The 13,644-nt window shown below is 37.5% G+C and overlaps 1 protein-coding gene across 2 annotated transcripts in view; it reads right to left on the bottom strand.

Moving 5' to 3' along the window:
• LOC121997631 (mediator of RNA polymerase II transcription subunit 23-like) overlaps positions 1-11,728 on the bottom strand; it is a 50,949-nt gene extending 39,221 nt beyond the window's left edge. The window contains exons 1-4 of one of the 2 annotated variants that reach the window (XM_042552142.1): positions 11,551-11,728; positions 11,421-11,464; positions 9,903-10,002; positions 8,799-9,815 (exon numbers count right to left, since the gene is read on the bottom strand). In XM_042552142.1, the coding sequence (XP_042408076.1) occupies positions 8,799-9,815; positions 9,903-10,002; positions 11,421-11,464; positions 11,551-11,637 (1,248 nt within the window). In that variant the 5' untranslated portion in view covers positions 11,638-11,728. Of the gene's footprint in view, positions 1-8,798; positions 9,816-9,902; positions 10,003-11,420; positions 11,465-11,550 lie in introns of those variants that run through there. The other variant, XM_042552143.1, reaches the window with a different exon arrangement.
• Between the last annotated feature and the right edge of the window lie 1,916 nt (positions 11,729-13,644).

The raw sequence follows: 13,644 nt of genomic DNA, 5'->3' as shown, positions 1-13,644 counted from the left end.
GTACAGAGTATCCTGGCCAGAACAGTGTCTTGAATTGCATAAGGGACCTCAAAAATATTTTATTGATTCTATGTGATATCATTTGCATTGGTGTGAAGTGCATAGCTTCCTTGTGTTTTGTGATTTTTAAATACTTTCAAACAATAATAACAACAACCAAACCTTATCCCACTAGGTGGGGTCGGCTATATGAATCTCTTACACCATTGAGCTCTATCTCCTATTATATCATTATCTATATTTAAATAAATTTTATCTTATTTTATTGTTACTAACCAAGTCTTGTTTGGTCTTCCTCTTCCTCGTTTGATATGCGTGTTTGTCATAGTTTCACATCGCCTAACTGGAGCATTTATTAGTCGTCTAAGTACATAGTCATACATCTTAAACGTGTCTCTTGGAGTTTTCCCTCAATAGATGCAACTCCGACTTTCTCTCTAATGCTCTCATTTCTTATTTTGTCCATCCTCGTTTATCCACACATTCACCTTAACATCCTCATCTCTGCAACTTTCATTTTTTGCTGATGTGCTCGAGTCATAGTCCAACATTCAGCTCCATATAACATAGCAGATCTAATGGTTTTATAGAACTTTCCTTTAAGTTTTAGAGGTACTTTACGGTCACATAAACCACCTGATACTCTCCTGCATTTCAACCATCCTTCTTGTATTCTATGTAAGACATCCCTCTCAATCCCTTCATCATTTTGTATTAATGATCATAAATATTTAAAACTCTCGATTCCGACAACTCGTCATCTCCTATCTTAACAATTGTCTCATTACATCTAATATTGCTAAACTTAAATTCCATATATTTTGTCTTTAATCTACTAAGCCTAAAACCTTTCCCTTCTATTGTTTCCCGCTAAGATTCTAGTTTAGCATTTACTCCTTAACGTGTTTTATCTACTAAAACAATATCATCTGCAAACAACAGACACCACAATACTGTGTCTTGAATGTGCACAATAAGTTCAACCATAATTAGTAAAAAAAGATAGGGGCTTAGAGTTGATCATTACTGTAACCCTATCTTTATTGAAAATATTTCAGTTACTCCCCCTGAAGTCTTTACTCTGATTGTTACATTCTCATACATATCCTCAATTAGTTCAATATATGTTACGCTAACACCTCTCTTTTCTAGAATTCTTCATATAATTTCTCTTGAAACTTTATTATAAGCTTTTTTCTAAGTTAATAAATATCATGTGTAGATCTTATTTTTGCTCCCGATATTTTTCAATTAATTATCTAAAAAGATATATAGCTTCTATTATCGACCTTTCAGACATGAACTCAAATTGATTTTCGATCACTGTAATCTCCTCAATCTTTTTTCTATTATCTTTTCGCAAAATTTCATGGTATGACTCATTAGTTCTATACCCCTATAATTTGCACAATTTTATATGTCTCTCTTGTTCTTATATAAGGGAACTAGAGTACTTATCTTCCATTGATCAAACATTTTTTTCGTTTTCAATATCATGTTAAATAATTTTGTAAGTCATTCAATACCTTGTTTCCCTAGGTACTTCCATACCTCTATCGGAATATCATCTGGTCCAACGACTTTTCCATTGTGAATCTTATTTAAAATTTGTTCTACTTCTAAAGTTTGAATTTTATGATAAAAATTTAAATTTTAAATTACCTAAGTTAAGTTGGTTACCTAAACCTTCACTAAAATGTCACCGCTCTTTTGTTTCTCCGTCGTTTACTAGTACCTTATTACATTCATCTTTAATACATTTTATTTAGATAAGATCTCTTGTCTTCCTTTCTCTCACTTTAGCTATAAATATCTTTCCCCTTCTTTTGTATCAAATTTTTGATATCATCATTCAAAAGTTCATTCTTTGCTCCATTCACTACTTTCTTAGCTTCTTTTTTTTTTTTGGCTATTATCTATTTGTTTAAGTTTTTCTCGTTCTTACAAATATATAATTCCTTATAAGCTATTTATTTTTCCTTCACTTTCTCTTGTACTTTCTCATTCCACCACCAAGATTCCTTACTTGGTGGTGCATGTCCCTTTGACTCACCGAGTATACTCTTAGCTACTATTTTCACTTTTGATATCATCTTATCCCATGTTGTATTAAAGTCACCGTATATTTCATCTAATATTTGTACGCCTACCTTCTCCTTAAATATATTTTGCTTCTCATCATTTAACTTTCACCACTTAATTCTAAGAATCGTATATATTTTCTTTCTATTGATACTATGTTTGAGGCGTATATCCGACACTACTAACCTATGTTAGGTAGTTAAGTTTTCTCCAGGTATAACTTTGTAATCTGTATAAATCTTTCTATCCTTCTTCCTAACCATAAGAAAATTAATTTGCGATTTATTATTCTCACTTTTTGAACGTAACTAAGTGTTCTCTTTTCTTAAAAAATATATTAGCTAATATAAAATTATATGCTATCGCAAAATCTAATATAGTTTTCTCTTCCTCATTTCTCGTTCCAAACTCATAACTCCTATGTACCATCTCATATTCCTCATTTTTCACTCCGATATGCTCATTTAGATCACCTCATATTAAAATCATTTCATTTGGCAAAAATTTTATAATATTTCATCTAAGTCGTTCGAAAACCTTGATTTGGTAGCTTCATCTAATCCTTTTTGCGGGCATATACGCTAAGTATGTTCATAGTTTCTTTCGCCACTATTATTTTAAGAGCTACAATTCTATCTCATTTTCTAACTACTCTTACAACTTCATCTTTTAACGAACTATCTACGACGATACCCACTCCATTTCTTGTTTTACTCTTTCATATGTACCATAACTTAAAACCCAAATTCTCTATCATCTTTGTCGTCTCGTTTATCCATTTTATCTCTTATACACAAAATACTAATTCTTATCCTAATCATCGTATCTACTACCTCCATTGATTTATCAGTAAGGGTTTCTATGCTCCATGTTCCAAATCTTAGATTATTAGTTTTCCTATATTTGTTCTTATCCAACCTGTGCGAGAACTCTTGCTTATTTAACACTACAAAAGTTCTCATGGAGATGTAGTGGTACTTGCCGATACGTTATAGTCAGACCCTGTAATGCGAACTCTTGCATATTTAGTACTACACCAGAATTTTGACGATGTAGCGGTCTTTGCCAAGATGTTACAGTCGAACCTGCAACCCGTTCCTTCTGGGAAACAACCAAGCATTAGCACAATAGTTTAATAGATTCATAGTTTTAACGCTGGCTGACAACCTAACACAACCCTCCTCCTTTATCCGAGCTTGGGACCGACCATAATCGGTCGTTATGGGCGGAGTTTTAAGAAAACTCTTAAAAACTTTTTAAAAGTATAGATGTCTATTTCCAAACCTGAAATCAAGCTTCATTGTGGGCCCTGGAAACTTAAGCATATCAAAGAGAGTACCATTCAACCAAGTGGAGCTAAATGGAGGAGGTCAATCTTCTTTCCAATTCAGATCCCCTTAAAGCCAGAAGCGAGGGACTAACATTGGTACCATGGAAAAGTCCAAGGAAATTTAACAAAACACAAATGTCTAGGCATTTAAGTGGGCACCATGTGATACTTATATATATTCTAAAAAAGTTTCACTTAATCATGTGGTACTAAAGGAGGTGACTCTTTCTATTCTTTTGACTAGTATTGAATTTCAAAATGAATGGAATGAGTATGCAGGCATTTTCATTCTCGGCCTCTTCATCCATTTCCTTTATCCTTGTGTTCAACACTTCTCAATGAGTTGACAGCAGCTGTTCTTACTGATCTGAAGAGTTTTAGAAGTATATGTTGTTGGTTTCAGTAATTTGGCGCTACAATTCCAAGTTACCTTCTGCAAGAATCTTGGACATGTGTGTAATTAACTTACCATTCATTCAACATTTCTCTATAGATAGCAATTCCAAGTTTAATGAATTATTTCATCTATAGAAGTCATTGAAGTTAGATTGATAGCTTTTGACTTTCAAATATTACATAAACTAGACATTAGAAATTCATATAGGGTAGATTTAACAATACAACTAATCATCTTTTTAGTTCATAGTTTTGGACAACTAAGATACATAGACACTAGTATAACAACAATGAGAATTTAGGGATTGAAATCCAATCGGCGTCACATGTTGATAACGAGTGAGCAACATCCACACTTGACGGAAGGTTTAAGTAGACAAGCACTGGTACAAGGATCTAATGATTTTGCTGAACAATCTGGGTCTCCACTGGGAAAGGAGCTGGCTGTCCATCATCAGAAACCAAATACATTGGAAGGCAAGAAGAGTATTGTACAGAGGAATGATGGCTCGATGTGTCCTAAGATAATTGAGGATGCAAAGGTGTTAATCGCTGTAGAAAATACAATCAACGCTCATCGTCCAAATCCGGCAATACCGAAGCTGGTGAGTCAAGTTAATGAACAACCAGTTGTGGAGATAGGTGTGGGAGTTGCTTCTCATCAGGTTGTTTAAAAGGGTAAGGAGGCACTCATAGAGGATAATGATCCACCTTTGCAAGGGGATAACGGGAAATGGGAGGTCCAGTATCAGAGGAGAAGCTACAAAAGACAAAACCAGATTCCAATGGTGCAACAAATTAGGCTGCTGGAAAATGTTACTGGCCTCCCTGTTACAGAGTGAAGTCAGAAAACATATCTTCCAGTTACTCGCAGCGAAGGAAAGGCCCTAGCGAGTGTGGTTAAAGTAAGGGAGGACGAGAGACCGAGGGTCGTGGTTGGCTCATCACGTCGGCCTGATACACAGCAGAGACTAGAACAAACAGCAGCACCGGCTAGTACAAATACAGGGCTGCAGGATACACATACCTCTGGACGGCTTAAGCCGTTTCAGGCCGCATGAAGATCGGCTCTTGAAACATTCGAGGCCTTAACAAAGGCCTCAAGCAAAACGGGGTGGAGTCCCTCTTTCGCAGTGTGAAGTAATGTATATTGGGTGTGTTGGAGACAAAAACTATTGGATGAGAGATATCAAAAGTTGAAGTTATGCCTGTTCCAACATCTACAAGTGAAACAACAAGACAACCAAGGGAGTAGGAGCCGTATACTACTAATTTGGGATGACCAAAGGATTGATTTGGAGGAGATCGAGTGGCATGAGAAATTTGTTCACTGGCAGGTCCGTCGCAGGACGACTCATAAGCTCGTTGTGGTTACGTTTATGTATGGTCAGATTACCATGGTGGGGAGGAAGGTGTTGAGGGAAAGGCTTCAGCACATTTATGCAGATATGGGAATGCCATGGTTGGTCCTTGTGGATTTCAAGTCTTACTTTGAGGACAAGTGGGGAGGGTTACCGGTCACTCAGCATTGCATTGCAGATTTTTAGAATTTTGTGAACCTTGCAGGATTGGAGGATTTATCGTATACGGCTGCAGATACACATTGACAAATGGTAATATATGTAGCAAACTAGATCGAGCGCTTATTAATAGAAAATGGTTAGAGGTTGAGTTACAGAGCTTCACAGAATTTACACCTCCTAGATGTTTATTAGAACACTCAGTGCGTTTGAACTCTATCTTGGGTGGAAGAATCCGAATTCAGAAGCCATTCAGATTCTTCCATATGTGAACCCAACATGATTTGTTCTCGCAACTAGTAGAAACGAAATGGGTGGTACAAGCAACAATTAGAACGTAGCAACAAACAACACTCTCACATATCTTAAAGACTCTGAAACTGGATTTGAAGAGGCCAAACGCCGAGCATTATCAACATATATCTGTCCGAGTTGCGGCTACCCAAGCACGCCTAGAGGAGGCGCAAAGTGATGGTTTATTGCATGGTCATATGACAAAGGATTACAAGGAGTTACAGCAAACTGCAGCTCATGTAAGTGTTGCAGAACACTCTTTCTCTATGCAATGTGCAAAGATTGACTACTTCAAGCAAGTGGACCAGAATTCTACCTTCCTTAAATGCTCTAGTAAAGCATAATAATAAGCGTAATGAGATCATTGCAGTGGAGAAGCCGGATGGTAATCTTATAGAAGTATTTGGGGAGGTGGTCAAGGTTTTCACGGAACACTTCCACCGACAACTCGAAGAGAGTGTTGACTGCACAATAGATTTTCATCACTCTTGCATGACATTCAGCCAGCATGTTCTAATGGACCGGCATGATGCTTTGGAGCGACTTCCTACAACAGAGGAGATAAAATAGGCGCTATTTGATATTGGAGATCAGAGAGCTCCAGGCTCAGATGAGTATAGCTCTAAATTCTTCAAGCACTCTTGAGACATTAAGTGGTTGAACTTCAATACTGCGATTATGGAGTTTTTTACCCGTGGGAGATTACTACGGAGATGGAATCCTACTTTGATTGCGTTTGTCCCGAAATCTACCCACGCTAGCAAGGTGACAGATTATAGATCGATCTCCTGTTGTACGATATTCTACAAGGTCATCTCTAAGATATTGGCTTCGAGATTGTCCGAGGTAGTAGGAGGGATACTTCATCAATATAGCTTTTGTATAGGGACGTCTCATTACATATAATATCCACCTGGTACAGGAGCTATTCCAAAGATATAACAGGAAGCACATCTCCCCTAGATGCATTATGAAGGTTGACCTTCAAAAGACCTTTAACTCAGTTCATTGGGAGTTTCTACTTGAGGCGCTTATTGATTTACAATTTCCTACAAAGTTTATACCCTAGATAATGGAGTGTGTAACCACTACATCATCACTCTGACGATTAACAGGGTCTTTTGGATTCTTTAGATGGGCGAGAGGGCTACGACACGGGACCCTCTTTCTCCTTACTTATTTGGTATTTGTTTGGAGATCCTTGGGTGACAGATATGCATGGTCAGTTCAAATTTCAAATTCCATCCTCGGTGTGGTCATCTTAGATTGGCACACTTGGCGTATGCAGATGACATTATTATTTAGTCGGGGGATGAGGCATTAGTGGGAGCATTATCTTCTTGTTTGCAAATGTTTCGCGACCGCAAGACTTCAGGTTAATCACCGAAAGTCGAACTCCAATCTAGCTAGAGTGGATAACTCAACGCGCATGCGGCTTCTTTCTCTTACGGGCTTCCGGGATGCGACTATGCCCTTTTGATATTTAGGGATACCGCTTGTTGATGAGCGTCTATGAATATTGGATTACGGCCCACTTCTTGCGAATTAATTATTGGTCGAAGGAGACACTTTCTTATGCAGGAAAGGCGCAACTCATCACCTCAATGTTACAAGGAGTGGAGTGTTGTTGGCTCTATATACTTCCTATCCCCCTTTGTATTATAGACGGCATTTATAGCATATGCAGGTCTTTTATGTGAACGTCCAAACACCCCCCGGTGTCTTGGGCAATATGTGCAGGCCAAGGAAGGGGGATTGGGATTCCGCGACTTGAAAGCTTGGAACCTTGTCTTACTGGCAAAGGTACTTTGGCGGATACAAGCAAAGGAAGATGCTCTTTGGATCAAGTGGGTGCATCATACATATTTGAGGCGATCGGGCGTATGGACTTGTGAGGCGGTGCACTTAGATTCTTCGTTGATCAAGCGACTGTTGCAGATCCGTGGCCTTATCCTTACAATTAATGGATTGTCGACAGGTGCTATGCAAAGGTTGGCAAATTCGTTTGACCAAGACGGAGGTGTGGCTAGGCTTATGACTTCTTTAGGCATCCTAGTCCTAAGAAGCCTTGAGTGAGAACAATGTGGAAGCCCTACATCCAACTGAGTCATGCAGTTACGCTTTGATGTTGGCTCAGAGGCAAATTCCCACCCGAGACAGACTCGACTACTTGGAGGATTAGTATTGTGTCTTTTGTATGCGAGAGATGGAGTCACAGGAACACTTGTTCTTTGGTGCCCTCATGTAGAAATCTTATATGGAGCGTCAAAGAGTGGTTGTATATGAGGCAAGAGATGTCTACCTACTGGTGGATGCTACGAGTCTTTGGGCGTGTCTTCAGAGGAGGTCATCTCTTGACTAAAGCCAAACACCTTGCTATGTCGGTTTTGATACATTTTGTATAGAGATCTAGGAACAGTTGCATCTTTGATGAGAGATAGTTGGAGAGTGAAAAATTTTTGAAATGTACAAATTCATGTTTACCAGACTTTGGGAGTGTTTTCTGATATGACCTTATGTCGGACATGAGACGCTATTGATTTCTAAGTATTGTACCTTGGTCTCATATATATATATATATATATTACTTATCCAAAAAACAATGAGAAATTTGGGATAAATATGTAGTTAGTAGCAGAAATAATATGAATTATTTGTGGCCAAATAGTTACAGCCATGATAGACAAAAGGAAAATAATAATAATAATAATAATAATAATAATAATAATAATAATAATAATAATAGTTAGTAGTCATGATAGATAAAATGAGAAAAAAAAAACATAATACAACAGTATATACGCCTTCAAATTTTAAAGGCAACTGATAAATTGCGAAATTAACCAATCAAAGCTAGGGAAAAGAGATTAAGCATACAAAAAAAATAACAATATATATATATATATGGCATGATACTAATGATATCGCTCTATGTGACTATATGAGGGCTTCATGATGGCATAAATAGAGGGAGCTCACCAAAATACTTGTAGGGCATAAATTCTTGAAGTGGGAGATGCGAAATGAGAAAAAGAAAAACTAACCACTTGTATTAATCTACTTTCAGTCTCAAGAAAGTTAAGAAGACAATATGATTAAGATAAAGGAAATAAAAATTTATTAACAAGCATGTCTAATATCAATAATTTAATCCTATGAACAAAATTTTTGCTTACCTCTCCATGCAATGGTTCTCCTAAAACACCAGGGTAAGTGATGGGAGAATAACGGACATTCGCCAATGATTCACCTGTTAAACTTGGATAGGATTGTGTCAAGAACCTATGAGTAGCAAATGTAGGGCAATGAAGGTGCTGGTCCAACATCTGCATATGCATTGCAACCATATCCCTTCTTCTATGTATTTCCAGAATGATGCTAAACATTGCCTCATCATCGGGAATATTGTCCATAAACTGCAAGCTGCTACGGATAAGCTCATAGAAGGGAATACGGCACTTATCTTCATCAACCAACACCCATACAACATCCAGGCATGTGTGCCTCCACTCATGCAAAGGTCTTTCAGGCTTCCAGGTCTTCTTGTTATCACTTTCCTCTGAAACTACAGACCTTTGATCCCAATTAACCAACCAATTAAGCATATGAGTAAATACTTCTGCATGGGTTATTGGTTTTAGACTAAAATCTAGGCCAGCTAGAATAATTCTGCATGAGAACTGACGGAGCGAACCAATAGCATTGCCCTTTACTATATGACTGGACCTAGTCATACCATGATGCCCAGAGACAGAAAGTTCCGATGGCTTAATTGGTGATAGAGTTGTGCCAGCAGATTGATCAGTAGTAGATTGAGCTGGTGAACTGACAACATGCATAGTTGGCAATGGGGATGCTGGATTAGAAGCGTGTATGTTTGAAGCATTTGACATAGTAATATTAGATGATGATGAAACATGTAGGTTTGATGCATTTGGCATAGATGATGATGAAATAATCAAAGGTGATGATAGCCCAACAGGAGTTGTGGGAGCCACCTGCCCAAATGTTGCCTCAGCAGAGGAAACTGCTGAGAGGAGTGAAAGAAGGAACGTATCCCACTTCAAATAACCTCTGCTGCACAAGCTTCTTATTGCAAAAAGGAGAAATTCTGATTGTGGTGCATGACTGCTGCACTGCACAATGAAAGATATAAGAACTGCTTCAGTGGTTGTCCGCAGTTGCTCCAGATCCTGAAGTATCATATCATAAACAGTTAGCTAGTAATGATTATCATGACAGCAATAACGTTGAAGATCCCAAGAAATTCTTATACATACTGAAAATTGTCCTTGTAATTGCTCAAAATCCAATATAAATTGTTCGTCGCGACGTGGAAGCTCCCCATGAGGAGCAATAATCCTTTTCTGAAGTTTGGTCCTATCACAGACATAAATGCAAATGAATAAGTTCAATACTAAATGGTCCAAACAAACACCATATCGTAACTACAACCAAGATTGCTTTGACTGCTAGTCTATTTCAGGAAAGGTTTTAAGGTGGAAAAGGAAGAAAACAAGATTCAATGAGTTACCAAGAAAATCAGGTGGCTAGCCTAATGTGTATTAGCAACAAACTTGGGTTGTGTATTTGAATGGGATGGAAAAGGATGGAAGGGGAGACACAAAATTGATTTTGTTTGGATGAAGAGAAGGGGAAGAAGAAAAGAAGTGAGAAAGCACAAATTTCCCTAATATCCTCTCCTCCATGGATGCCAAACTTGAGTTGTGTCACCCAACTCTGAACACAGACAGGATGTTGATTGTTCGATGCCCATAAGCATTCTCATGGCACAACACCCAACCACATGATCAATGTCAGGTTCGGATGCGATCTTGTCACCCAATGTAGAATGCAATTTTGTCGCTGATGTTCAGCACAAGTTCATCTTCGAGTATGAATGAAAATGGGTAACTTTGTCTTCTACACTTTTCATCCACCCAACTTTGTAGGTGTATGCCGAAATTAACCAAATTCAATCCACAGAAAGCATCTTGCATCCCTATCCACAGCAAAAATTTGAAGTACTCTAAGGAAAAGATCTCAAACTCAGCCCTTTCCCTCCCCATGTATCCAAATGCAAAGGCTCTTACTGATAAGCACAATCAATAAGATCAATAAAAAGTATGCTTCTAACATTCTAGCAATTTCCCCTTGATCATGCAAAACCCTAGTTCAAAACCAGCAATTGTCTAGCTCAATTGCTCAGATAAAGCTTGCTTCAATTTGATTCTAGTGGATTTACGACCGTGTTACCTGTGCTAATTTCTTTCTTCACAAAATCCTTTTATAGGACAACAGCTTTACTCAGCTGATAAATATCTTAAGTTCCTAATTAAAAGCAAGATGCCACTAAAGGTTCTAGGGTGGAACAAAGGGAGAAAACAAGATTCAAGGAATTGTGAAAAAATAAAACCTTTGGAATAACCAGCATGTAATGTGTATTGACGCAAAATTTATTGATGCCAGAAAATAGCATAATCAATAAAATCATTGAAAGGTAAGCTAATAGAATGCTAGCAGATCCTCAAAACCGTCAATTTGTATTGCCCAATAGCTCAGATATAACTTTCTTCATTGCGATTCATGGTTGACATCAAATCGCTTTACTTCTGCTAATTATTTCTGTATGAAATCCTTTACAGGACAACAGTTCCACTTATTGATACATAACTTGCCCTCTAATTACTTAAATAATAGTAAAGCCCTAAACCCTTTCGGATGTCCTAATTTCAATCCACTTGAATTTACCGAAATATTCCCATAAATGTTGATAAAAATCACATTCTAGTACTTACGGAGTCTCGCGAGAGGCGTCGTCCAATCTCTGCCGGGTGCTCCTCTGCAATAAAAAGTTGCCGTCAAAGGGAAGGGAATCATGGATCGAATTTAGGCAAACTAGCGGAGGAAGAGGGGGGAATAGGTTACGCCGAGATAGAGGTTGAAGAGATCGACTACGGCGGCGCGGGAAGGGTGGAGTTGGATAGCCCGCGCGGGGCGCTGGTTCACCTCCATCGTCTACTGGAGCTGAGAGCGAGCGAGCTCGTTCCTCCCGATGCTTCTCCTCCCGTTCTACGCTTTGCTGACACCGGCGGTCCGTGGGAGTGACGCTAAAAATAAAAATGGACAGTTGCATTTTAGGCCTCCTATTTTCGTTTTTTACCCGAAAATATCATTTACTTCCTTTTAGAATAAAAATAATAAAAAAAAATAAAACAGCGCTCTTTTGTATTAAAACTATCTTTTATCGAAAAAGAACGCGCTTCTTCTGAAAACATCCCTAAAATATCCAAATTGAAGCCACTTAATCAAAAAACAAGAAATCATTTTTTCAAAAAAAAATATCATTAGGTGTTATAATTTAATAATTTAACAGTAGAGTTCTAAACACCCTTAAATAGATAGAGTGGTGTAAAATGAAAACATATAATAATTCATCATCAATAATTAAATTAAATCAAATTAATTATCTATTATAGCACTCCTCTTTATATGATTGATAGAGAATTTAACACTGTCATTAATTTTTTAAATATTGACATCGTAATACTTTTATAAATAAATCAATTATATTATCATTAGAACAAATTTATTGGATATCTATATCACCTTTTTTTGAAATGTACATGTGTAGAAGAATTTTGGTGAAATATATTTTATTATATTCCCTTTAATATACCCTCTATTTAGTTGTTATTAGTCCGCACGATTCTTAAATATGTAACGTTATGGATCTCAATCGTATATATTCTCGACTTACTTCATGCATTGCAATGATTTTAGAGTGATTTAATGATGTCGTTATTAAAGCTTATTTTGCTAACTTCCATGATATAGTCGTGTCTCCTTGTAAATATAATATGTTTGGGATTTGTTTTCTCGGGATGGTCTAGTGGTTAGCACATGAGGTATTGTCACCATAAGATCTGGAGTTCGAATCTCGGCAAATGTCTCCCTTATGTGCTAGTCACTATTCCAAAAGCTAGTAATCGTCCGTGATTCACCTCCTTCGTATTGGTCCTGGAACGGGTTGGCGGGGTGCTGAGGGTAACAAAATATATGTTTTATACCATTCCAATGTCTTTAGGTTGGAAAAGAGTTATATCTTGCTAAAAAGTTAATAGAAAATGCAATATCTGTACGAGTGCAATTAGCAAAATATGATAATGCATCAATTGCACTAAGATAAGGTACTTATGGACCAAGGATAGTTTCTCCATCTTCAAGTGGATGAAAAAGATCTTTCTTAATAGCAAGTGATTGAGCAACCATTGGTAAAAGCAATGGATGTGTTTTATCCGTCCCCTCAGATGGGTTTAATGGCTAGCGCATAAGGTGTTGCCACAATGAGATTTAGGATTCGAATCTCGGCAAAGTCGAAGTAAATACCTCCCTTATATGCTAGTCACTATTCCAAAGGCTAGTAGCTGCTCGTGATTTACCTCCTCCGTGTTAGCCCTGGGACGGGTTGACGGGGGCGCTGGGGGCGAGCGTATTCGCCTTTTACCACAATTGATGTGTTTTATCCATATAGAAGCATTTTAGTAATCTTTTTGTCTATGAGGATTAATGAACAAATATTCCTTTTGGTAAATGTTCAATTTACAATCTAAGATAAAATTTTATCTTTCATCTCAAATTTACTTTTTAAATAATTGGCAATCTTGTTGAGCTGTAGTCCCTATAAGATTTAGATCATTAGCATATACTACCACAATTGCAAAACCTTCTTTTATCTTTTTTGTAAAAATGCAAGGACAAATAGTAGTATTGGCATAACTTTCTTGTAATAAGTATTCACTTAGACAATTGTACCACATGCGTGTAGGACCGATGCACGTAAGAGGGGGGGATGAATCACGTGCTCTTAAAAAACTTCTTTTTAGAAATATTTAAATCTAAGTACGTAGCGGAAAAGGGCTTACTAAAAAATCGAAAGACAGAACACAGTCGATTTTTACTTGGTTCGGAGTCTTTGGTGACTCGTACTCCAAGACCCAGATCCTTCAGACCTTCCCGATG

Source organism: Zingiber officinale, chromosome 6A (genome assembly GCF_018446385.1).
Source record: "Zingiber officinale cultivar Zhangliang chromosome 6A, Zo_v1.1, whole genome shotgun sequence".
NCBI classification, from domain to species: Eukaryota; Viridiplantae; Streptophyta; class Magnoliopsida; order Zingiberales; family Zingiberaceae; genus Zingiber; species Zingiber officinale.
The sequence above is the reverse complement of the archived record's forward strand: the minus strand, read 5'-3'. Positions and strand labels throughout refer to the sequence as shown.